This window comes from Pollachius pollachius (genome assembly GCF_949987615.1).
Source record: "Pollachius pollachius genome assembly, chromosome: 7".
Lineage (NCBI taxonomy): Eukaryota > Metazoa > Chordata > Actinopteri > Gadiformes > Gadidae > Pollachius > Pollachius pollachius.
The window spans coordinates 7506829-7533801 of NC_136940.1; the positions used below are offsets into that span (position 1 = coordinate 7506829).

Below are 26973 nucleotides of genomic sequence, written 5' to 3' on the forward strand. Positions count from 1 at the left end.
TAAAACCCTTTTATCTGTGCTCCCCGTACCGCGATTTTAGAGGTTCAGTCACAAAAACTTCACCCTCCGAAAAAGGCCGGTAACTTTTCGCTGCAGATGCTGAAGCGTAGATAGCTGTGTGTGTGTGTATTCTGTTGTCGTGCCGTGCTGATTGTGATTTCTACATCTCTTGACTCTCCGCTGTCTCTCTGTTGTTCCCAGTCAGGATAGGCAAACTGAAGAAGAGGAAACAAGAGGAATCTCAGGTACGTTCTGTTCTGTTCATGATTGGCCACCACCAATTCCAGAGTGCTGATTGGCCCCCCATGATTGAGTTGTATTCCTCTACCAGGGGACGTCACTGACAGTAGCATTTAAAGCGAAACATTTCAGTCATTCAAACTCAAACTGCATTAACTCAATTGACTTGGTATAACGTGGCACTGTAATCCATACTCATTATTTGACCATTGTTCTCTGGGTAATAAGAGCAATGACTTTTAACTCAATGAACGTCAGCTGCAAACCTTTTGCAGCTGCGATGGTTCGCTTGACATCAGCCTGGCCTGTCAGATCAGTGTGTATCCGTGTGAAAACCTGATCCCCGCCGTCCATTCACAACTGGCAATACGCACGTAGCCAGTGGCAGTGGGAGACATATGGACGCAGGAGCAAAGAAATCACTATGTGTATGTGTGTGTGTGTGTGTGTGTGTGTGTGTGTGTGTGTGTGTTAGGAGGGCCCTGCGGAGCTTGCGCCGTTAGAGGATGAGTGGAACGACAGGAGAAAGATACAGATGACATCTACACCGGCTGGATTTAAAGGTAAGGGTAAAGGGTTGTGCGTTGTGTGTGTTTATGCCTGTGTATCGGATGAGCGCATTTGTGTGTGTGTGTGTGTGTGTGTGTGTGTGTGTGTGTGTGAATGCGTGTGTGCGCGCGCGTGTGTGTATGTGTGAGCGTGCCTGCGTGTGTGTGTGCAGACGTTGTGACAGAGGGCTCAGTGGAGGGGAGGTAACGTGACTGAGTGACAGATGAAAAACCACTGAACTTTTCAGCCCGGATTTACCCGGCAACAGGCCGTCCCCCGAAGGGTCCAGATGAAAACGTCACACTTTCCTTTACCCCGGGATGAACGCTTTGACCTGTCTCGTTCATTAGAAGCGGAGCGAGTGACGGCAGGACGAAGGATGAAAGGGGGGGGGAGGGTCACTTGGCTTTGGTCGTCCACACCGCACTAAAACCCACCCAGCCTGATCAAAGCGTAGCGCTGCAAACATGCGGATCAACAGCGTGACCCTCTACATGCATTTTTTATATCGTTATATATATTATTATTGAGGTCGTTTTTTCTAGGTGTGCTGGGGGTGGTAATTGTAGCGGGCTAGGGTGTTTGACTCCTAACCGTAGGGTAATGGGATGATTCCCCAATGTCCCAATGCAGTCTACATGTAGCTCATCTTTGATTCCGGGACGCCTTTACCCATTACCTCAAGTTCAAGTTATTTTATTAGTCAATTGCACTACATAACAAGGAAAGCAGTCATAGCTGGCAATGACATTGTTGTTCCAAGCTCTCCTTAACAATGCAGAAATAAAAAGGCCTACCTACCTGCTCCTTCGTTTAAGTCGGAAGGTGGTTAAATGTGTGCCCTAAAAAGAGGACTGACGGATTGTACACAGTGTGTGTGACGTGATCAGCGATAGGTTGTCCTGACTTGAGCTCTGGTGCTCGTAGGCGCAGGCCTGGGTCGCGGGCCAGCCCGGGAGTGTCGGGACAGCGATGTGGACCTGGACGTGGATGGAGACGACACGCTGGAGTACGGCAGAGCCCAGTATCCTTTCAGCGAGACCTGTCCCACACCACCGCTAGCGCAGTCCTTACCCTCGTATTTATTTCTAGGTTGATGTCATTTCATGAGAAGGAAATGAAATGTTGCGTGTTGTTTATTTTGTGTTATTTAGTAGTTTGCATATGCATAACAATGCATTGCAGCTCTTTATTTATACTTTCGTTGTGTGGTGTTCAATGTCTTTTGAGGACTTACAACACAAAATACTTACATACACAAAATGTGGTTAAAAATAACAATGAGGTAATTAGTTATTAATATAGTTTGGATTTTCTGTTTTAAAATTGTATTCTCTCCCCAGTCTCCAAAACATTTTAATGAATAATAATAACTCTTAATCCCTGACATGGTTTTTATCTCACTCCATAATTTCTATAGTCTCTTAAAAAAGATAGATGAATAAGGTATTTAGTGAAGATCTTTATTTTTTGCTCTGTATTTCCTTAACTTCCTGGTAAGATACACGGAGACAGACATCATCCCATGCTCAGGAGAGAGCTCTAAAGAGACAGCAGTCAAGTATGCATCTTTCCTCACTGTCATAATTATGCATTTATTTGAATATGCTGTATTCATATACAATACAGTGTTTTGATTTGATTTCCTTGTGCCATAATTTTTGCTCATATGATCTGACATTTTGAAATGTTATTTTGGGATTTACAGCGGCCTTAATTCCAGAGTCAATTTAGAATATCCCAAGTGGCCAAAAGAAGGTGAGTGTGGAAGATTATTCTATTATGTTTTAGTTAATATGTGTTTCTATATATAATAGTATATATAGTAACTACCCTCCCTGGGAAGGATGGTGGATACAAATGACACTGAGACCTGCCGTACCCTTTAAAGATACAATATTATTATAATATTTTAAAAATCCATAATTGATTGTAAAATGCATGGTTTACTAACGGCTGTGTCTGTCTTCTGGTTCTTCAGAGGGCCCGTCCACCAGCAGTGAGAGTAACAAGGGAGAGGGCGGCCTGTCCGGTCTGCACCAGACCTGCCAAAACTCTGAGATTGAGACGTACGTATGCAACATTTAAAAAAAGAATGAAATTAAAGAAGTAGAAGTATTGCAATAAAAAAATGTCATGCTTCTTTATTTTTTTTTATGCTTATTTTTCCATACTTATATACTATATTTCTGTGGTGAAATCTGTTAAGACGGCTTGCTTATTGACAGCCTCTATGGCAGAACACAATGCTACATCCATGTGATGAGATCATCCATCAAGGAGATAGAGGTCGATGTGTGAATTGTACATACATTTCATCACACTTAATGCAATGCATCTCGTCCGCCTTGTCATACGTTTGCGCATATCCATAGCTAAGTGTGTGTGTGTGTGTGTTTTTCCTATCTGTGTGAGGACCCTGACACCTGCCCCCCTCCCTCTCTCCCTCCCTCCCCCCTTTCTCCCTCCCTCCCCTGTCCCTCCTCTGCTTATGATAAACGAGACAGCGAATGCAGGAGATGTGATTGCTGCTAAATTTCACGCTCAGTGTCCATGTTGGCCAGCGAATAATTTAATCTGTCTTCGATTTATAAATGAGTCTCCAGTGTCGGCCTAACTCCCTCTCCCATCTCCCTCGTGTAACTTTGTGTGTGTGTGTGTGTGTGTGTGTGTGTGTGTGCGTGTGTGCGTGCGTGCGTGCGTGCGTGCGTGCGTGCGTGCGTGCGTGCGTGCGTGTTTGTGCAGGGTCACAGAGAATTCTGCACTGACAACGCTAGACGCACTTAAAGCCCGGATACGGGATTTGGAGAAACAGCTGTCAAAAGGGGATCGCTTCAAATGCCTCATCTGCATGGTGCGTATGCAGTGGCGTGTCTAGGCTTTTCTGACTGGGGTGGCCCAGGTGGGCCTCTGACTTAAGCAGGGCTGGCATGAAGTATACACAGACACACACACGCACGCACACACAAACACGCACGCACGCACACACACGCACGCACGCACGCACACACACACACACACACACACACACACACACACAAAGACGCATACGCACACACACACAAACACAGTCAAATACACATACAGATACACATACACACATATACACACACATACACATACACTTACACATATACATATATGGTTAGTGAGGTCCCCCCTTCACTGTAAAGCGTCTTTGAGTGTCTAGAAAAGCGCTATATAAATTCAATCCATTATTATTATTATCATTATTATTATTATTATTATTATTATTATTATTATTATTATTATTATTATTATTATTATTATTATATACATCCACATACACACACATGCAGGATTAAGCCTATAGTCAGTGACTTGAGTGTATGTAACTTGCTCTGTGTTGCTATGTAGTGTGAAGGTTCTTGTTATTTTGCCAGCATGGGCCTTTCTAGCAATCGATTGTGAGAATTAAAACAAAATGATGTGTGCGTTATATGCACATTTATTTTGGCCATAACCTTTTCATTGCACTTAGCACTCTTCTCTCAAATTCCGAATTGCTCTTTTTTTGTTTTAAAAAGCTTCATATGATCATTGTGTCTGTCTCTGTACTAACCTCATAGTGACCATTAGCCTCTCTTCAGACTGACCAGACTGAAGACACTGACTGCTGCTCTCATAGCTCAGACGCCTGTGTGCTAGTTCTAGTTCTAGTTCTGTGTGCTAAGCTTAGCACCCTTTAAAACATAAGGGTGGCCACATTAAACATATACAATAGATTTTCTACACAGATTTAATAGCTTGACTTGTTGATGTTGTTGGGCAGGACTAATGAAATAATTCCTGTTTACTCACATTGTCATAAGGTCTTCATTTATTATAGTCTTCTATCACATTTGGAAGGTGTTTCACCCCCCAGTAAACACCTATTGAAATCAATGTTGCTGTCAAACAGCAGCTTTATAATGCGTCCCCATGTGCCCTTTAGGGAATCAAATGTCGCCATCTAGTGGCAGTATTATCCTACATGCATTCAACGTCCACTATTAACATGCTCTCTCTTTTCTCTCTCTCCCTCTCTATGGTTGTTGTAGGACTCTTACACAACCCCTCTCACCTCCATCCAGTGCTGGCACGTTCATTGCGAAGAGTGTTGGCTTCGAACACTGGTAAAAACACGATCATACATTCAACAGAGGAAACAAGTAAAACTCATTGACACAGTAATGCAACAAATTGCTGTCTTTTTTTGTTTATTTCAGGGAGCGAAGAAGTTGTGTCCCCAGTGCAACACCATCACTTCCCCGGGAGACTTGAGGCGGGTCTACCTGTGATCGCGTCTCTGCTCTGGGGATTCTTTTTAACACTTTTTAGCCAATTACCAGTGAACTGAAGGACAGCTGGTCTGTCCCAGTATCTCCGTGTCATGACCAACCTGGCGATCCACTCCCATCAACCTGGTCTTCCGTCGGTCTACGAGAGGATGTGGACCCTCCAAAACACACACACGCACACACACACACACACACACACACACACACACACACACACACACACACACACACACACACACACACACACACACACACACACACACACACACTTTGACGACTTTAACATGCTAACATAGTTCTTCCATCTGCGACTTCAAGACAATTTTTGGAAAAGCCTCTGAAAGTAGATTGACATCAGGAGGCCACTGAAAGCTAATAGAGAAAATATGCTTTGGGATGATATTTATGACTTTTTTTTAATCATTTGTCTGTAATATGTACTAAATCAGATGCAAAGCACATGTACATAGTTTTGTGTATGTTTGGAACGATGGTGTGATGGTGTATGTGGACTAGTTTAAACAACCCAAATGTACAACTATACAGAGTTTTGTCTTGGCTTAGAAAATTGATTTCTTTAGTTCCAGTAGCTTGGAAATAACGATACTAATAACATAAAATAAATATTTTTAGGCTTTGTTATCGATGTGTGATGTTCTTTGAATAGAGCCATTTATTCCAATGTTATTCATGTTACAATAATAAAACTTCTTAATATTAATAATAAGTCTCAGTGAAAACAAATGTGCAGGCATGCAGACAATGAATAAAAAAGGCACATTCAAGAGATTGTGGCGGGAAGTACGACGACGACAGTGTTTATAAAATCAGGACTTAATGTCCTTTAGATGCATGGGTGTAGATGGAAGCTCACACCTTTGGGTTGAAGGCTGTTCACAGTTCCAAGGGCCGTGTGTTGCTGTTGTATTTGTGTACTATTTACTATTAATCAGTCATTTACCAGACACTTCTATCCAAAGCCACAGTGTGTTCCGAGACACGCCATTCATGAGCAGGTACTGATGACTACAGCAGGTTCTGCTACAGGTTTATGTATATTTGTGCCACAAGTGCGTCTGTTGTAGGGAAGTGGGTCAACACAGGATTACCTGCGTTGAACCGGACCAACACAGCTCCAACGGAGGCCCGCCGACACTACGCCACACTGCGTGTCGTTCTGGGGGGTGGGACAGGGATGAGGAAGCCAGCATGAACACCTGTGATTGGTTGCTGAGTCGATTGGAGCCTGCGCTAATTCAGACGGACAGTAAGCTGTCTCAGAGAATCAGTGTGATGCACGCCCACGTACGCCTGCACACACACACACATGCAGGCACGCACGCACAGACACACAGACACACACACACACACACACACACACACATACACACACACACATACACAGTACAGTATATTAAGTACCTCTGCCAAACACTCCTCTGTTATCCAGTCTACGGTACAACAATTCCCCCTGACACAGAGTTCCAGTACTGACAAACAAGGTAGGAGAGACCTTGTATTATTATACTGATAATTGTATTATATCGTCACCTGTTTCATAGTTTGGTTGGTTCGATTCTAAGTTGCAAACACTCAAAGTGTATGAAACACTTTGGTGAAGGGATTGGTTGTTCAGCCTGTTTTATAAAAGAGCACAGGTAAAACTGTAATATAAAGTGTTTGTTCTTTTATATATATTTTGAAATATATATTACACAAAGCTTGGGGAAATGCTCAAGAAAATTGGAACAGTTTGTGTTTCTTGATTTAGAAAAAAAATATTAAGAAAGGAGGAGAAGGTAATGAATTAAGGTGATATTGACATTGTAGCCTGAATTAATGTGACTGGTTTCCTGATGAATTAATAAAGGTGTGCAGGACATTTTAGTATGATTATGTACAGATGCATTTGATCTCAGATTATCACACAATCACATTAATGGAGACTCTTAATTTAATTGCCTGCCCAGGGCACCACATTAATCAATCCTGTTCTAGGGCAGGTAGGTTGTTCACCTGTTCATTGGACCCAATACTGCATTGGGCAGTGGGCATTAAGTAATTAATCCCTCACAAAAAGCAGATGTTACCTCATCGCATCTAGTTATCTAAATAAAGCCACCTAACCCAGCCTTTGAAAATAAATCATCTTTATGCACCAAAACTACAACACTACCCAAAAGAATTATAAAAACCTACACGTATTCGCTCAAGGGCAAACAATGTAAACAGGGATGTCTTCATGTTGTGGAGTTTAAATGGCGAAATCTTCGTGGATATACTGGTGCTACCTGAGCTGCTACCTTCCCCCTCTGAAGAGGTTAAGAGTAGCTAATACCCTGGATCAAGAGATTAGCATTGGCATTTCAACCTGATGACTTGAGCATGGTGGCTCGGTGAGTCTCCGGTGGCCTCAAGCTGTTGTCTACCCCAAAGAGTGAATGATTCAGGCCTAATCCAGGCACGTAGGGGTTACTTCAAGGTAACAGGGAAGATGCACCGGTGCAATTTAGCACTATTTGATAAGTCAATACAGGCTGCTATCAAAAAATATATATATATTGAAAGAGCTTTTGTGTGATCGTTCCAAAAAAATGTATGCACCTTTCAATATCGCCCTGGTTGTCTGTCTGTCCCCCCACACACACACACACACACACACACACACACACACACACACACACACACACACAGACACACACACACACACACACACACACACACCAACACTAACAAAACCCCACCCACCCACCCAGCAGCGATGGCAGGACCCAGGCCTGTGGTGCTGAGTGGCCCCTCTGGAGCGGGGAAGAGCACTCTGATGAAGAGGCTACTGAAGGACTACGAGGGGGTCTTTGGCTTCAGTGTGTCACGTATGTTTGTTCAAACACTTCCCCTTGTAGAGCCTTTTGCATAAGCTGGTCTGGTGCAGAGAAATGAAGGAGAGGGGGACAGTCCACATGGGCCTCTTAGGCCTCAAGGCTTAGTTATGGTTCCACGTCGAAGCAACGCAATGACCACGCAGATGCTTCAACGCAATCGTGTCGGGTTTTAGTGAGCGGACTAATCACAGCCCTTGCTGCTGTGTCGTCTTGACGCAAGGTTTCAGCTTTTGGGAGGCGCACGTCAGGCCCTTGCGGTGGCTGCAATGACGTAAGGACGTAAGGAGGTAATAGTCCTAGAGTGTAAACCCTCTTCCGTTGCGTCGAAGTGGAACCATAACCCGTTAGCCTTTAGTCTACCTCTAGGGAACCTTGAGCAAGATGCCGTACACATCCTCTGTTTGTTTATTTAATGAAATGAATCCCGAAAAGAATAGGTCCCTTTGGTAAAAGGTCTCCTCCACATGGTTGGGTCACAAGCCCCCCACCCTGCTAAATCTATTCAAAATAAGATTCAGATAATACCTTCAAGGTTTATTTGGTTGAGGAGGTGATGATCATTTGAGTGAGCTTGAATTGTTTGATCCTTTCTTCTAGACACAACAAGGAAACCTCGACCAGGAGAGGAAGAAGGAAAAGGTACATTCCTCCTGCTGCCAACCAGCATAAATCTCATCCTTCTGCGGCCATCTTAGCAGCAAAGTGCTCCAGCAGCAGCAGCAGCAGCAGCAATGTTCAAAATATGGGTGGATGATCCTGTGGGACATCTTGGTTCTACATTAGGCCTATAGCTTCATCATAACAAGGGTGTTGGATATGGGGTAGACTTTTCTTCATATGTATTAGCTAAATTAAAGAGGAAATGTGTGTCTCTTTAACAGTAGCAATCACCTCGTTTAATAGCCTCAACACTCTGTAATGTTGTATTTCGTGTGCTATCTGTTGTAGATCCCGCTTTTCCCCCGCAAATCCCAGTGCTAGCCTCCCTCCCATAGCTTCCACCAATCAGCCGTGTCGCCGATACGACCGGCAGCACATCTTACTCACAAGTGAACCGCAAACATATAGGCTTTCTTCCTTTTTTATTCCTCACTACTTTGTAGCCCGCTCAAATGCAGGGATCAACCTTCTTCTGTTTTCTCCGTAGGCTTGAACATGCTCCCTATGCTTCTGGGGGCTACATTACTGCCCGTAGCAGACGTCTTCTCCTCTAAGGACGTAGTTATGTCCACCGCAATTTCGGAGGGGAGAAAGGTGACCTGCCCGCCCGGTGTGTTTTCTGATCACAGTAATGTTACAAGGGTTGTCGTGGGTTACTTTCAAAAACGTATGGTCATATTTAGATTCAAATATGAACGATTCCGTGGAGGAAAATAGAGAGGCCATTTTGTCCAAATTGTTAACATTTCTTATTTTAAGATATTAAAAACGAGATGATAAACTGGAGTAAACACTTTGGAGTAAAGAGCTTTTGAAACTAGCCCCCCGTGTATCCTCCGGAGTAATTCCCTTTCCCCTGATCTTATAGGCCCAGGGTCTTTTGTGGAGCTACCAAACGTGTCTTTCACCCCATATGGTCTAATAAGCTGTGCCAACTATTTCCAGCCCATGAGACAATTCACACATCCCTATTTGAAATATGGACAATTTGTAGGTTTTTATTAGTATGACACTATCAGATATATGCAAACAGCATATGCTTTTTTTTTATCTTTGCATTTTTGCTTGCTTAGTAGATCCCTGACTTTGACCTACTTATAGTTGATTCAATCCTTGGTATGCTGCTGTGTATTTCTATTGCTAGCTAGTTCTGATCCCCCAATGCCTTTTATACTTTCTGACATATATAGCACGTTGTGTCTACACCCATATTTGGTCAATTCTATTTTTATATACAGAGAAAAGGGGCATGCTTATCTGTGTTTTTCAATGTTATGTGTTCTGATTTGAGCATTTCTTTTAATTTCTTTCAACTATTATGATGGAACTAGTTATTATCTGGTTCTTCTCTTTCTCAAAGGAACCAGGCACATTGTCATCTCCTCCCACTGACTTCAGTTTTAAACCTTTTCTTCCAGACTACCACTACACAACCAGGGAAGCAATGCAGGAGGGGATCGACAACGGAGATTTCATTGAGAATGCAGAATTCTCCGGAAACTTGTATGGAACAAGGTACAAGTCTATTTGATAACTTGTACATCTACAAAAACATATAATCACTATGTTGTAAACATTTTTTCTATCTACAGAGATAAAGTAACAGAAAAAAAATCAGCAAGTAATATATATATTCACCAATGAATTGAATGTAAATTCTCTTCAATAAATTGAAGCGATCCAAATAAGAATTACACAAGGTCATCAACCTTAACTTCTCCTAATCTATCAGCGATGACCCCCTATAATATACACCCTTCAAATTGAGTGCAGAGGCCACCCACGAGGGTCAAAGAAGTCCATAGAGACATAAGTACATAAAACAAAAAAGACAAATGTTCTATCCTACATGAGATAAGAAGTGTATTGTAATCTCTGCCAGGTCCCTTCAGTCACTGAGAATGTGGAACATTTTCTGAAATATGATTGTATTTCAGGTATCAATAATGGAGAATGTTATATATACAATTATACTAATCAATAATCAATAATCAATCGTCCCCTTCTGAAACATTGCCATGTTTCATGTATCAATAAGAATCACAATAATACAGATGGATAGCCGATAACCAATAGAGTGGCGAAGTCACACCCCTTCCGGTCGAGCCCATGGGACCTATGAGATTGAAAAATATGCATGGGTTTCAATGGAGAGAAAGTAATTATCTTCTGGTCTTAGTCTTTATATGCCCCGGATTACACATATGTTGTTTGTGGATTTAAATTATAATTTTTCATGTCAAGAGTATGACCGTTTATTGTGCAATTGTTCAGTTAAAGGCTGTAGAGAAAACACAATGAGAAAGACTACATGTCTCGTATGTGATGTCACGCTCCCTGCGACTGGCTTGGACAAGACCGACAATCTCCCCATCGGCATAACTGAAACTCTCCACATGCCCCGATTTATAATGGTTTTCACGTCTTTCGATGCTTTAATCCTCCCCTTGGAAAAAAGCGGTGAAGTGGAGCAGAGAGATCGCCAGGTCCCTACCGGAGTTCCAAGTGCGGGTGGTGACTTATATCATACGCGTCGAGAGCAGCGAAGAGCTGTAGTTCACAAAGCGGCCTCACTCAAAACCTTTACCAAACTTCTTCGCAAAATGTTTTAGTTTTCTTTGCATGAAAAATTATAATTTAAATCCACAAACAACATATGTGTAATCCAGGGCATATAAAGACTGGGACCAGAAAATAATTACTTTCTCTCCATTGAAACCCATTCATATTTTTCGAACGCAAAGGTCCCATGGGCTCTACCGGAAGGGGCGTGACTTTGCCACTCAATAATCCTCTTTCTGAACTGGGATTACATCACAAAAAGAGGATCTATGGTTGTGTTATCAATCAATATGATAGCTACTTAAGCACCTTTTTCCTGTTGTTACTGTGTTATTTATATATAAATGTTGATGTGTTCAACTTTGATGCACTCTCTATGCAGTAAGTCTGCGATTGAGGATGTGCGGGCTCAGAACCTTATCTGTATCCTGGACGTGGACATCCAGGGGGTGCGAAACATAAAGAAGACCGACCTGGACCCCATTTACATCTCCATCCAGCCCCCCTCCATGGAAATCCTGGTGAGAGACCAGGATTTGATTTTCTTGCATATTTGTTAATTCAATTTTTGTGGCTTTGTTGTGCAAAATTAGGGTTAAGCACTAAAAAAGGAAAAGCTATGAATAAATTGTTTTCTATATTCATTTTTAGAAGTCTACTTTACTTGTGCAGGTATTGGATTAGAGAGTCCATTCCACCTGCTTATTTTGCATGTAACACATATGATTTAACGTTTTACTTTTGATTTGTTAAATTGCTGTGACACCCAAATTAATAAGATATGTCTTGGCTGGTTCTTCCTCTGTGTAGGAAACACGTTTGCGAGACCGGCAGACAGAGACAGAGGAGAGTCTACAGAAGCGTCTAGAGGCAGCGCGTCAGGACATGGAGCTCAGTGAGTCCAGGGTTCACCCGCTGCTCTGACCTGGGGATTTACGATGCAATATTATTAACAAAACGATCCTGACTCTGATTCCATGCAGCAAAACCTGGTTAACAATAAATATATATATATATATATATATATATATATATATATATATATATATATATATATATATATTTGATATGAGCAATGTATCAGAACAAAGGAATCAAACACAGATTGGTAAAGATAAGCTTTTGAATAGAAATATAGTACGCACCCAACAAAAGCTTCTTTGATTGCACAGTTCAGAGTCGATTCCTCAGAATATACGTGATGGAACCGAGAATCAGATCTTTTGGAGATAACTCTCCATTCTTTCTTTTACCTCCAAGGCTAATAATGACAACCGTGGACCTTTCTTTGTTCTCTCTTTTCATCAGGTAAGGAGCCAGGTGTGTTTGATGTGGTTATCATCAATGATGACTTAGACAAGGCCTACGAGGAGTTGACAGCCATCCTTATTGATGTAAGTACAGGAGTTGTTTTCACACCATAAGATGTAAGCATCCTTCAACTAAATGTTTTTTTCATTTGTTTGAACCATCTTCTATCTGCTCATTAATGACATATATATAATATTGATAGAATGTATATATATTTCAAGTTAACTGCAGTTAAAGACATTTGTCATTGGACTGTTTGTGAATGTATTGTCAATACAGTTTATTGACAATACATACGTTTATTGACAAATGTAAAATTATTTTCAAGTTAACTGCAGTTAAAGACATTTGTCATTGGACTGTTTGTGAATGTATTGTCAATACAGTTTATTGACAATACATACGTTTATTGACAAATGTATATATATTTCAAGTTAACTGCAGTTAAAGACATTTGTCATTGGACTGTTTGTGAATGTATTGTCAATACAGTTTATTCATATTTTAAGTGAGATTAATTTGTGTTTTTATCTCCTCTCTCTTAACAGGAAATCAAAAAAGTGCAGGAAGTAAAGTCATAAGAGGTGATCAGCAGGTGGTCTTGCTCTCCATGAGGTCCTCCTCAAGAGGACCAACCTGAAGAAACTTCGATCACTACCCAGCACCCAAGAGAAGAGCCTCACCCGATGGACCAATATGGAGTTCCATGCTGAGCTAATTGTGCACATGAAGCCAGTTATGTTTAAATACCTGTTCAATTAAAAACAAGTCCATTGATTTTCGGGTTGTTTTCTTAATTTTCTCAATAGAGTGTTGCCCATTAGAGATGTAGGCTGTAATGTAATAAGTGGTCCAAAACCCAACATATCTATACCTTGTAGTATACCATGGAAAAGTAAGAAGGAACTTCTGCCAAAATGATACCTTAATGAATAAAGATTATGTGCATTAGCCTGCTCCATATTCTAGGGTTAGAGTATACTATTTTATTTTTTATTAAATTATTTATTAGAGTAAACTGGAAGATACATTACATCAACGTGCATCGCTTTCACACAATGATAATGGATTAAATTTCAACTGCCTAATTAAACGAATCTGTGTTGTTTGTTGATTAAATGGTAGGCCTACTAAACTGCAGACAGTAAACGTACAGTGTGGAAAAAAAGTGCAGTGAATGACGAGACGATGATTGAAAAGTTTTAAGTTAACACATTCTCAGTTGAAAGAGGGGAGAGGGGAACAATACTGATCAATACAGGTGGAATAATAAGATATACTACAAAAAAATATAAAGCAATCTGATTGGCTTCAATAATAATAAATAAAAAATAAAATAATAAATCTTCGAACGATCCGATTGGTCAAACAAAGAAGAAGCGATCTGATCTGAAGTGCGTGTGCGTGTTCGTGTTGGTGAAAGTTTAACAAATTCAGCTCTCTGGTGCTCCCTGCTGGCAGTATGACTATACCGTCCGAATGTATCACAAAAATAGTTTAGAGAGACGTTGTCAGTCTTTATATGTTGCCTAAATTCTCCCAAACGGTTGGCAGTAAAGATCAGGTCACGGTAGGCCACGGAGGCAATGAGCTCGAGTTAAAAAAGAAAAAGCTTACAGCACCTGGTATTCCCAGGCGGTCTCCCATCCAAGTACTAACCAGGCCCGACCCTGCTTAGCTTCCGAGATCAGACGAGATCGGGCGTGTTCAGGGTGGTATGGCCGTAAGCAATTATTGCTGCCGCAAAACCAGGTTTTATACAGGAGCACATAAGGAGTGAGAAAGCTGCTGCGGCCCGACGTTACACTTTTACAAAAACAATCATTAGTTCAATAGAAACGGCAGTAATTTATTCAGTAGGACTCCTTATCCATGTAAACGATTATTGTGACATCTGAATTAATTAATTATATGCAATACACTGCGTGTGTGTGTGATGTTAAATGATTGTACCAAGGTTAACGGTTAAACTGTCTGAGATTTGGTGGGTATTTTCCAGTGGTGTTTTCTCCCGGAGGCCAAGGGAAGCCAGGTTTCCCTGTTTATTACACATCCAATAAAAACATTTATATTTACAGTTTTGGTGGTTCTTTGGTGCTGTGTTGCTGTCATTTCTTCCACATTTTCTCGTCTCATTGAGCATTTCAAAATGCGCGAAACAGCGCCCCTCTACATTTTCAATAGTGAATACGCGGTAATACACGACATTGCACACAGTATGTCCGTGAGGAAGCCAGCCTGAGATGGCATCCCTTGGTGAAGATGAAAATAAGGATTAACCAACCAGGTGAGGCTACCGTCATGACACTGCCCTCCTGTGATTAGTCAGCAGGGTGCCAAGGGAAGCCACCGGGCCCTTGGCTTCACACCAATCAAATCAAAGCATCAACGTTAACGTAAACAAATAGCTGGAGATTAGGACGTTTGCATTTTTATCATATTATCTATAAGCAAGTGCGGTTATGGAGGGTTGAGATTTAGAGTATTTAGTCAAATTTAACCAAACTGCCACATGGGCAGCAACTAAAAATTAAATCTGACTGCAGGCCAATGCCGAAGCTTCAGCTGCGTGTGGAGAGAAAGAAGAGTGGTTATCGCACTTTCAATGAGGAGAACTATGTCTTCACCGAGTGGCTAGCTGGTAGCACTAAACTGCAGCTACTATTTTGCTGGCCATGTCTTCTTTTTGACAAAGATTCATACTCCCTGAACAATCCCTGGGTCTCTTATTGACCTCCTCGCCACCCTGAAAGACAGGAGAATGGCCTTCCTCTACAAACAGGGTGAGTAAAGTACACACCTCCCGGTGCGGCATTACTGTTCCCTGAGCTGTCCGTTAATTATTTTTTGTGTTATTATATTTCTAATTGTGCATTGATTGCCTGGAATAAGTTGCATTGGTCAATCAAATGAAGTTGTTTTTATCGCGGTCTTTAACGCTGAGAATCAGCACCAGGTACAGCAGGGCTCACCTGAACAGATGCGGCTGTGGTTGTTTATAGCCGCTTGTTCTGGGTTGTCTTGTGTTGTCTTTTAAGTAGTGTTGTATGAGGAACATTGTTTAGGAGGACTGTGTGTGTGTGTGTGTGGGTGTGTGTGTGTGTGTGTGTGTGAGAGAGAGAGAGAGAGAGAGAGAGAGAGAGAGAGAGAGAGAGAGAGCGTGTGTCTGTCAGATAACAGGCGTGTGTAAATCTTGGTTAAATTACCAGGCGCTCAAATAGCTCTTGTAGTTACATTTAATCGATACAAGCTGCGACGTACTTTTTTCTGTCTCCCACCTTCAAAAAAGCATGTCGATTAAAGGTTTTGTCTCATTTGGCTTCCTCAAAAGGAATCCCCACGCCACGCCACTGGTATTTTCGCCGTCCTCCCATGGTCTTAGATTGATCTGAAGTGCGTGTGCGTGTTCGTGTGGGTGAAAGTTTAACAAATGTATAACTCTCGTTTCAGCTCTCTGGTGCTCCCTGCTGGCAGTATGACTATACCGTCCGAATGTATCACAAAAATAGTTTAGAGAGACGTTGTCAGTCTTTATATGTTGCCTAAATTCTCCCAAACGGTTGGCAGTAAAGATCAGGTTACGGTAGGCCACGGAGGCAATGAGCTCGAGTTAAAAAAGAAAAAGCTTACAGCACCTGGTATTCCCAGGCGGTCTCCCATCCAAGTACTAACCAGGCCCGACCCTGCTTAGCTTCCGAGATCAGACGAGATCGGGCGTGTTCAGGGTGGTATGGCCGTAAGCAATTATTGCTGCCGCAAAACCAGCTTTTATACAGGAGCACATAAGGAGTGAGAAAGCTGCTGCGGCCCGACGTTACACTTTTACAAAAACAATCATTAGTTCAATAGAAACGGCAGTAATTTATTCAGTAGGACACCTTATCCATGTAAACGATTATTGTGACATCTGAATTAATTAATTATCTGCAATACACTGCGTGTGTGTGTGATGTTAAATGTTTGAACCGAGGTTAACTTTTAAAGTGTCAGGCAATGGGTGGGTATTTTCGCCGTCCTCCCATGGTCTTAGATTGATCTGAAGTGCGTGTGCGTGTTCGTGTGGGTGAAAGTTTAACAAATGTATAACTCTCGTTTCAGCTCTCTGGTGCTCCCTGCTGGCAGTATGACTATACCGTCCGAATGTATCACAAAAATAGTTTAGAGAGACGTTGTCAGTCTTTATATGTTGCCTAAATTCTCCCAAACGGTTGGCAGTAAAGATCAGGTCACGGTAGGCCACGGAGGCAATGAGCTCGAGTTAAAAAAGAAAAAGCTTACAGCACCTGGTATTCCCAGGCGGTCTCCCATCCAAGTACTAACCAGGCCCGACCCTGCTTAGCTTCCGAGATCAGACGAGATCGGGCGTGTTCAGGGTGGTATGGCCGTAAGCAATTATTGCTGCCGCAAAACCAGGTTTTATACAGGAGCACATAAGGAGTGAGAAAGCTGCTGCGGCCCGATGTTACACTTTTACAAAAACAATCATTAGTTCAATAGAAACGGCAGTAATTTATTCAGTAGGACACCTTATCCATGTAAACGATTATTGTGACATCTGAATTAATTAATTATCTGCAATACACTGCGTGTGTGTGTGATGTTAAATGTTTGAACCGAGGTTAACTTTTAAAGTGTCAGGCAATGGGTGGGTATTTTCGCCGTCCTCCCATGGTCTTAGATTGATCTGAAGTGCGTGTGCGTGTTCGTGTGGGTGAAAGTTTAACAAATGTATTACTCTCGTTTCAGCTCTCTGGTGCTCCCTGCTGGCAGTATGACTATACCGTCCGTATGTATCACAAAAATAGTTTAGAGAGACGTTGTCAGTCTTTGTATGTTGCCTAAATTCTCCCAAACGGTTGGCAGTAAAGATCAGGTCACGGTAGGCCACGGAGGCAATGAGCTCGAGTTAAAAAAGAAAAAGCTTACAGCACCTGGTATTCCCAGGCGGTCTCCCATCCAAGTACTAACCAGGCCCGACCCTGCTTAGCTTCCGAGATCAGACGAGATCGGGCGTGTTCAGGGTGGTATGGCCGTAAGCAATTATTGCTGCCGCAAAACCAGCTTTTATACAGGAGCACATAAGGAGTGAGAAAGCTGCTGCGGCCCGACGTTACACTTTTACAAAAACAATCATTAGTTCAATAGAAACGGCAGATATTTATTCAGTAGGACTCCTTATCCATGTAAACGATTATTGTGACATCTGAATTAATTAATTATATGCAATACACTGCGTGTGTGTGTGATGTTAAATGATTGTACCAAGGTTAACGGTTAAACTGTCTGAGATTTGGTGGGTATTTTCCAGTGGTGTTTTCTCCCGGAGGCCAAGGGAAGCCAGGCTTCCCTGTTTATTACACATCCAATAAAAACATTTATATTTACAGTTTTGGTGGTTCTTTGGTGCTGTGTTGCTGTCATTTCTTCCACATTTTCTCGTCTCATTGAGCATTTCAAAATGCACGAAACAGCGCCCCTCTACATTTTCAATAGTGAATACGCGGTAATACACGACATTGCACACAGTATGTCCGTGAGGAAGCCAGCCCGAGATGGCATCCCTTGGTGAAGATGAAAATAAGGATTAACCAACCAGGTGAGGCTACCGTCATGACACTGCCCTCCTGTGATTAGTCAGCAGGGTGCCAAGGGAAGCCACCGGGCCCTTGGCTTCACACCAATCAAATCAAAGCATCAACGTTAACGTAAACAAATAGCTGGAGATTAGGACGTTTGCATTTTTATCATATTATCTATAAGCAAGTGCGGTTATGGAGGGTTGAGATTTAGAGTATTTAGTCAAATTTAACCAAACTGCCACATGGGCAGCAACTAAAAATTAAATCTGACTGCAGGCCAATGCCGAAGCTTCAGCTGCGTGTGGAGAGAAAGAAGAGTGGTTATCGCACTTTCAATGAGGAGAACTATGTCTTCACCGAGTGGCTAGCTGGTAGCACTAAACTGCAGCTACTATTTTGCTGGCCATGTCTTCTTTTTGACAAAGATTCATACTCCCTGAACAATCCCTGGGTCTCTTATTGACCTCCTCGCCACCCTGAAAGACAGGAGAATGGCCTTCCTCTACAAACAGGGTGAGTAAAGTACACACCTCCCGGTGCGGCATTACTGTTCCCTGAGCTGTCCGTTAATTATTTTTTGTGTTATTATATTTCTAATTGTGCATTGATTGCCTGGAATAAGTTGCATTGGTCAATCAAATGAAGTTGTTTTTATCGCGGTCTTTAACGCTGAGAATCAGCACCAGGTACAGCAGGAATCACCTGAACAGATGCGGCTGTGGTTGTTTATAGCCGCTTGTTCTGGGTTGTCTTGTGTTGTCTTTTAAGTAGTGTTGTATGAGGAACATTGTTTAGGAGGACTGTGTGTGTGTGTGTGTGTGTGTGTGGGTGTGTGGGTGTGTGTGTGTGTGAGAGAGAGAGAGAGAGAGAGAGAGAGAGAGAGAGAGAGAGAGAGAGAGAGAGAGAGAGAGAGAGAGAGAGAGAGAGAGAGAGAGAGAGAGAGAGAGAGAGAGAGCGTGTGTCTGTCAGATAACAGGCGTGTGTAAATCTTGGTTAAATTACCAGGCGCTCAAATAGCTCTTGTAGTTACATTTAATCGATACAAGCTGCGACGTACTTTTTTCTGTCTCCCACCTTCAAAAAAGCATGTCGATTAAAGGTTTTGTCTCATTTGGCTTCCTCAAAAGGAATCCCCACGCCACGCCACTGGTATTTTCGCCGTCCTCCCATGGTCTTAGATTGATCTGAAGTGCGTGTGCGTGTTCGTGTGGGTGAAAGTTTAACAAATGTATAACTCTCGTTTCAGCTCTCTGGTGCTCCCTGCTGGCAGTATGACTATACCGTCCGAATGTATCACAAAAATAGTTTAGAGAGACGTTGTCAGTCTTTATATGTTGCCTAAATTCTCCCAAACGGTTGGCAGTAAAGATCAGGTCACGGTAGGCCACGGAGGCAATGAGCTCGAGTTAAAAAAGAAAAAGCTTACAGCACCTGGTATTCCCAGGCGGTCTCCCATCCAAGTACTAACCAGGCCCGACCCTGCTTAGCTTCCGAGATCAGACGAGATCGGGCGTGTTCAGGGTGGTATGGCCGTAAGCAATTATTGCTGCCGCAAAACCAGCTTTTATACAGGAGCACATAAGGAGTGAGAAAGCTGCTGCGGCCCGACGTTACACTTTTACAAAAACAATCATTAGTTCAATAGAAACGGCAGTTATTTATTCAGTAGGACACCTTATCCATGTAAACGATTATTGTGACATCTGAATTAATTAATTATCTGCAATACACTGCGTGTGTGTGTGTGATGTTAAATGTTTGAACCGAGGTTAACTTTTAAAGTGTCAGGCAATGGAGGGTATTTTCGCCGTCCTCCCATGGTCTTAGATTGATCTGAAGTGCGTGTGCGTGTTCGTGTGGGTGAAAGTTTAACAAATGTATTACTCTCGTTTCAGCTCTCTGGTGCTCCCTGCTGGCAGTATGACTATACCGTCCGTATGTATCACAAAAATAGTTTAGAGAGACGTTGTCAGTCTTTGTATGTTGCCTAAATTCTCCCAAACGGTTGGCAGTAAAGATCAGGTCACGGTAGGCCACGGAGGCAATGAGCTCGAGTTAAAAAAGAAAAAGCTTACAGCACCTGGTATTCCCAGGCGGTCTCCCATCCAAGTACTAACCAGGCCCGACCCTGCTTAGCTTCCGAGATCAGACGAGATCGGGCGTGTTCAGGGTGGTATGGCCGTAAGCAATTATTGCTGCCGCAAAACCAGCTTTTATACAGGAGCACATAAGGAGTGAGAAAGCTGCTGCGGCCCGACGTTACACTTTTACAAAAACAATCATTAGTTCAATAGAAACGGCAGTAATTTATTCAGTAGGACTCCTTATCCATGTAAACGATTATTGTGACATCTGAATTAATTAATTATATGCAATACACTGCGTGTGTGTGTGATGTTAAATGATTGTACCAATGTTAACGGTTAAACTGTCTGAGATTTGGTGGGTATTTTCCAGTGGTGTTTTCTCCCGGAGGCCAAGGGAAGCCAGGTTTCCCTGTTTATTACACATCCAATAAAAACATTTATATTTACAGTTTTGGTGGTTCTTTGGTGCTGTGTTGCTGTCATTTCTTCCACATTTTCTCGTCTCATTGAGCATTTCAAAATGCGCGAAACAGCGCCCCTCTACATTTTCAATAGTGAATACGCGGTAATACACGACATTGCACACAGTATGTCCGTGAGGAAGCCAGCCTGAGATGGCATCCCTTGGTGAAGATGAAAATAAGGATTAACCAACCAGGTGAGGCTACCGTCATGACACTGCCCTCCTGTGATTAGTCAGCAGGGTGCCAAGGGAAGCCACCGGGCCCTTGGCTTCACACCAATCAAATCAAAGCATCAACGTTAACGTAAACAAATAGCTGGAGATTAGGACGTTTGCATTTTTATCATATTATCTATAAGCAAGTGCGGTTATGGAGGGTTGAGATTTAGAGTATTTAGTCAAATTTAACCAAACTGCCACATGGGCAGCAACTAAAAATTAAATCTGACTGCAGGCCAATGCCGAAGCTTCAGCTGCGTGTGGAGAGAAAGAAGAGTGGTTATCGCACTTTCAATGAGGAGAACTATGTCTTCACCGAGTGGCTAGCTGGTAGCACTAAACTGCAGCTACTATTTTGCTGGCCATGTCTTCTTTTTGACAAAGATTCATACTCCCTGAACAATCCCTGGGTCTCTTATTGACCTCCTCGCCACCCTGAAAGACAGGAGAATGGCCTTCCTCTACAAACAGGGTGAGTAAAGTACACACCTCCCGGTGCGGCATTACTGTTCCCTGAGCTGTCCGTTAATTATTTTTTGTGTTATTATATTTCTAATTGTGCATTGATTGCCTGGAATAAGTTGCATTGGTCAATCAAATGAAGTTGTTTTTATCGCGGTCTTTAACGCTGAGAATCAGCACCAGGTACAGCAGGGCTCACCTGAACAGATGCGGCTGTGGTTGTTTATAGCCGCTTGTTCTGGGTTGTCTTGTGTTGTCTTTTAAGTAGTGTTGTATGAGGAACATTGTTTAGGAGGACTGTGTGTGTGTGTGTGTGGGTGTGTGTGTGTGTGTGTGTGTGTGTGAGAGAGAGAGAGAGAGAGAGAGAGAGAGAGAGAGAGAGAGCGTGTGTCTGTCAGATAACAGGCGTGTGTAAATCTTGGTTAAATTACCAGGCGCTCAAATAGCTCTTGTAGTTACATTTAATCGATACAAGCTGCGACGTACTTTTTTCTGTCTCCCACCTTCAAAAAAGCATGTCGATTAAAGGTTTTGTCTCATTTGGCTTCCTCAAAAGGAATCCCCACGCCACGCCACTGGTATTTTCGCCGTCCTCCCATGGTCTTAGATTGATCTGAAGTGCGTGTGCGTGTTCGTGTGGGTGAAAGTTTAACAAATGTATAACTCTCGTTTCAGCTCTCTGGTGCTCCCTGCTGGCAGTATGACTATACCGTCCGAATGTATCACAAAAATAGTTTAGAGAGACGTTGTCAGTCTTTATATGTTGCCTAAATTCTCCCAAACGGTTGGCAGTAAAGATCAGGTTACGGTAGGCCACGGAGGCAATGAGCTCGAGTTAAAAAAGAAAAAGCTTACAGCACCTGGTATTCCCAGGCGGTCTCCCATCCAAGTACTAACCAGGCCCGACCCTGCTTAGCTTCCGAGATCAGACGAGATCGGGCGTGTTCAGGGTGGTATGGCCGTAAGCAATTATTGCTGCCGCAAAACCAGCTTTTAAACAGGAACACATAAGGAGTGAGAAAGCTGCTGCGGCCCGACGTTACACTTTTACAAAAACAATCATTAGTTCAATAGAAACGGCAGTAATTTATTCAGTAGGACACCTTATCCATGTAAACGATTATTGTGACATCTGAATTAATTAATTATCTGCAATACACTGCGTGTGTGTGTGATGTTAAATGTTTGAACCGAGGTTAACTTTTAAAGTGTCAGGCAATGGGTGGGTATTTTCGCCGTCCTCCCATGGTCTTAGATTGATCTGAAGTGCGTGTGCGTGTTCGTGTGGGTGAAAGTTTAACAAATGTATAACTCTCGTTTCAGCTCTCTGGTGCTCCCTGCTGGCAGTATGACTATACCGTCCGAATGTATCACAAAAATAGTTTAGAGAGACGTTGTCAGTCTTTATATGTTGCCTAAATTCTCCCAAACGGTTGGCAGTAAAGATCAGGTCACGGTAGGCCACGGAGGCAATGAGCTCGAGTTAAAAAAGAAAAAGCTTACAGCACCTGGTATTCCCAGGCGGTCTCCCATCCAAGTACTAACCAGGCCCGACCCTGCTTAGCTTCCGAGATCAGACGAGATCGGGCGTGTTCAGGGTGGTATGGCCGTAAGCAATTATTGCTGCCGCAAAACCAGCTTTTATACAGGAGCACATAAGGAGTGAGAAAGCTGCTGCGGCCCGACGTTACACTTTTACAAAAACAATCATTAGTTCAATAGAAACGGCAGTAATTTATTCAGTAGGACACCTTATCCATGTAAACGATTATTGTGACATCTGAATTAATTAATTATCTGCAATACACTGCGTGTGTGTGTGATGTTAAATGTTTGAACCGAGGTTAACTTTTAAAGTGTCAGGCAATGGGTGGGTATTTTCGCCGTCCTCCCATGGTCTTAGATTGATCTGAAGTGCGTGTGCGTGTTCGTGTGGGTGAAAGTTTAACAAATGTATTACTCTCGTTTCAGCTCTCTGGTGCTCCCTGCTGGCAGTATGACTATACCGTCCGTATGTATCACAAAAATAGTTTAGAGAGACGTTGTCAGTCTTTGTATGTTGCCTAAATTCTCCCAAACGGTTGGCAGTAAAGATCAGGTCACGGTAGGCCACGGAGGCAATGAGCTCGAGTTAAAAAAGAAAAAGCTTACAGCACCTGGTATTCCCAGGCGGTCTCCCATCCAAGTACTAACCAGGCCCGACCCTGCTTAGCTTCCGAGATCAGACGAGATCGGGCGTGTTCAGGGTGGTATGGCCGTAAGCAATTATTGCTGCCGCAAAACCAGCTTTTATACAGGAGCACATAAGGAGTGAGAAAGCTGCTGCGGCCCGACGTTACACTTTTACAAAAACAATCATTAGTTCAATAGAAACGGCAGATATTTATTCAGTAGGACTCCTTATCCATGTAAACGATTATTGTGACATCTGAATTAATTAATTATATGCAATACACTGCGTGTGTGTGTGATGTTAAATGATTGTACCAAGGTTAACGGTTAAACTGTCTGAGATTTGGTGGGTATTTTCCAGTGGTGTTTTCTCCCGGAGGCCAAGGGAAGCCAGGCTTCCCTGTTTATTACACATCCAATAAAAACATTTATATTTACAGTTTTGGTGGTTCTTTGGTGCTGTGTTGCTGTCATTTCTTCCACATTTTCTCGTCTCATTGAGCATTTCAAAATGCACGAAACAGCGCCCCTCTACATTTTCAATAGTGAATACGCGGTAATACACGACATTGCACACAGTATGTCCGTGAGGAAGCCAGCCCGAGATGGCATCCCTTGGTGAAGATGAAAATAAGGATTAACCAACCAGGTGAGGCTACCGTCATGACACTGCCCTCCTGTGATTAGTCAGCAGGGTGCCAAGGGAAGCCACCGGGCCCTTGGCTTCACACCAATCAAATCAAAGCATCAACGTTAACGTAAACAAATAGCTGGAGATTAGGACGTTTGCATTTTTATCATATTATCTATAAGCAAGTGCGGTTATGGAGGGTTGAGATTTAGAGTATTTAGTCAAATTTAACCAAACTGCCACATGGGCAGCAACTAAAAATTAAATCTGACTGCAGGCCAATGCCGAAGCTTCAGCTGCGTGTGGAGAGAAAGAAGAGTGGTTATCGCACTTTCAATGAGGAGAACTATGTCTTCACCGAGTGGCTAGCTGGTAGCACTAAACTGCAGCTACTATTTTGCTGGCCATGTCTTCTTTTTGACAAAGATTCATACTCCCTGAACAATCCCTGGGTCTCTTATTGACCTCCTCGCCACCCTGAAAGACAGGAGAATGGCCTTCCTCTACAAACAGGGTGAGTAAAGTACACACCTCCCGGTGCGGCATTACTGTTCCCTGAGCTGTCCGTTAATTATTTTTTGTGTTATTATATTTCTAATTGTGCATTGATTGCCTGGAATAAGTTGCATTGGTCAATCAAATGAAGTTGTTTTTATCGCGGTCTTTAACGCTGAGAATCAGCACCAGGTACAGCAGGAATCACCTGAACAGATGCGGCTGTGGTTGTTTATAGCCGCTTGTTCTGGGTTGTCTTGTGTTGTCTTTTAAGTAGTGTTGTATGAGGAACATTGTTTAGGAGGACTGTGTGTGTGTGTGTGTGTGTGTGGGTGTGTGGGTGTGTGTGTGTGTGAGAGAGAGAGAGAGAGAGAGAGAGAGAGAGAGAGAGAGAGAGAGAGAGAGAGAGAGAGAGAGAGAGAGAGAGAGAGAGAGAGAGAGAGAGAGAGAGAGAGAGAGAGAGAGAGCGTGTGTCTGTCAGATAACAGGCGTGTGTAAATCTTGGTTAAATTACCAGGCGCTCAAATAGCTCTTGTAGTTACATTTAATCGATACAAGCTGCGACGTACTTTTTTCTGTCTCCCACCTTCAAAAAAGCATGTCGATTAAAGGTTTTGTCTCATTTGGCTTCCTCAAAAGGAATCCCCACGCCACGCCACTGGTATTTTCGCCGTCCTCCCATGGTCTTAGATTGATCTGAAGTGCGTGTGCGTGTTCGTGTGGGTGAAAGTTTAACAAATGTATAACTCTCGTTTCAGCTCTCTGGTGCTCCCTGCTGGCAGTATGACTATACCGTCCGAATGTATCACAAAAATAGTTTAGAGAGACGTTGTCAGTCTTTATATGTTGCCTAAATTCTCCCAAACGGTTGGCAGTAAAGATCAGGTCACGGTAGGCCACGGAGGCAATGAGCTCGAGTTAAAAAAGAAAAAGCTTACAGCACCTGGTATTCCCAGGCGGTCTCCCATCCAAGTACTAACCAGGCCCGACCCTGCTTAGCTTCCGAGATCAGACGAGATCGGGCGTGTTCAGGGTGGTATGGCCGTAAGCAATTATTGCTGCCGCAAAACCAGCTTTTATACAGGAGCACATAAGGAGTGAGAAAGCTGCTGCGGCCCGACGTTACACTTTTACAAAAACAATCATTAGTTCAATAGAAACGGCAGTTATTTATTCAGTAGGACACCTTATCCATGTAAACGATTATTGTGACATCTGAATTAATTAATTATCTGCAATACACTGCGTGTGTGTGTGTGATGTTAAATGTTTGAACCGAGGTTAACTTTTAAAGTGTCAGGCAATGGGTGGGTATTTTCGCCGTCCTCCCATGGTCTTAGATTGATCTGAAGTGCGTGTGCGTGTTCGTGTGGGTGAAAGTTTAACAAATGTATTACTCTCGTTTCAGCTCTCTGGTGCTCCCTGCTGGCAGTATGACTATACCGTCCGTATGTATCACAAAAATAGTTTAGAGAGACGTTGTCAGTCTTTGTATGTTGCCTAAATTCTCCCAAACGGTTGGCAGTAAAGATCAGGTCACGGTAGGCCACGGAGGCAATGAGCTCGAGTTAAAAAAGAAAAAGCTTACAGCACCTGGTATTCCCAGGCGGTCTCCCATCCAAGTACTAACCAGGCCCGACCCTGCTTAGCTTCCGAGATCAGACAAGATCGGGCGTGTTCAGGGTGGTATGGCCGTAAGCAATTATTGCTGCCGCAAAACCAGGTTTTATACAGGAGCACATAAGGAGTGAGAAAGCTGCTGCGGCCCGACGTTACACTTTTACAAAAACAATCATTAGTTCAATAGAAACGGCAGTAATTTATTCAGTAGGACTCCTTATCCATGTAAACGATTATTGTGACATCTGAATTAATTAATTATATGCAATACACTGCGTGTGTGTGTGATGTTAAATGATTGTACCAAGGTTAACGGTTAAACTGTCTGAGATTTGGTGGGTATTTTCCAGTGGTGTTTTCTCCCGGAGGCCAAGGGAAGCCAGGTTTCCCTGTTTATTACACATCCAATAAAAACATTTATATTTACAGTTTTGGTGGTTCTTTGGTGCTGTGTTGCTGTCATTTCTTCCACATTTTCTCGTCTCATTGAGCATTTCAAAATGCGCGAAACAGCGCCCCTCTACATTTTCAATAGTGAATACGCGGTAATACACGACATTGCACACAGTATGTCCGTGAGGAAGCCAGCCTGAGATGGCATCCCTTGGTGAAGATGAAAATAAGGATTAACCAACCAGGTGAGGCTACCGTCATGACACTGCCCTCCTGTGATTAGTCAGCAGGGTGCCAAGGGAAGCCACCGGGCCCTTGGCTTCACACCAATCAAATCAAAGCATCAA

The 26973-nt window shown here is 42.8% G+C and overlaps 2 protein-coding genes across 2 annotated transcripts in view; both read left to right on the top strand.

Annotated features, from left to right (window-relative positions):
• LOC307077940 (E3 ubiquitin-protein ligase RNF220-like) overlaps nucleotides 1-5090 on the top strand; it is a gene marked incomplete at both ends in the record, with an annotated part of 29609 nt that extends 24519 nt beyond the window's left edge. Inside the window, 9 exons of the mRNA XM_079739459.1 lie at nucleotides 202-245; nucleotides 716-803; nucleotides 1717-1813; nucleotides 2291-2350; nucleotides 2498-2547; nucleotides 2771-2858; nucleotides 3535-3643; nucleotides 4851-4925; nucleotides 5019-5090. Coding sequence (XP_079595585.1) covers nucleotides 202-245; nucleotides 716-803; nucleotides 1717-1813; nucleotides 2291-2350; nucleotides 2498-2547; nucleotides 2771-2858; nucleotides 3535-3643; nucleotides 4851-4925; nucleotides 5019-5090 — 683 coding nt within the window. The remainder of the gene's footprint in view (nucleotides 1-201; nucleotides 246-715; nucleotides 804-1716; nucleotides 1814-2290; nucleotides 2351-2497; nucleotides 2548-2770; nucleotides 2859-3534; nucleotides 3644-4850; nucleotides 4926-5018) is intronic.
• Nucleotides 5091-7851: 2761 nt separating this feature from the next.
• guk1b (guanylate kinase 1b) lies at nucleotides 7852-13086 on the top strand (the record flags this gene model as incomplete). The annotated part of the gene is made up of 8 exons (XM_079739388.1): nucleotides 7852-7963; nucleotides 8570-8611; nucleotides 9120-9242; nucleotides 10051-10147; nucleotides 11577-11715; nucleotides 12005-12089; nucleotides 12503-12588; nucleotides 13054-13086. The coding sequence occupies 8 exons, from the start codon at nucleotides 7852-7854 to the stop codon at nucleotides 13084-13086; spliced, it is 717 nt and encodes a 238-aa protein (XP_079595514.1).
• Nucleotides 13087-26973: the final 13887 nt, after the last annotated feature.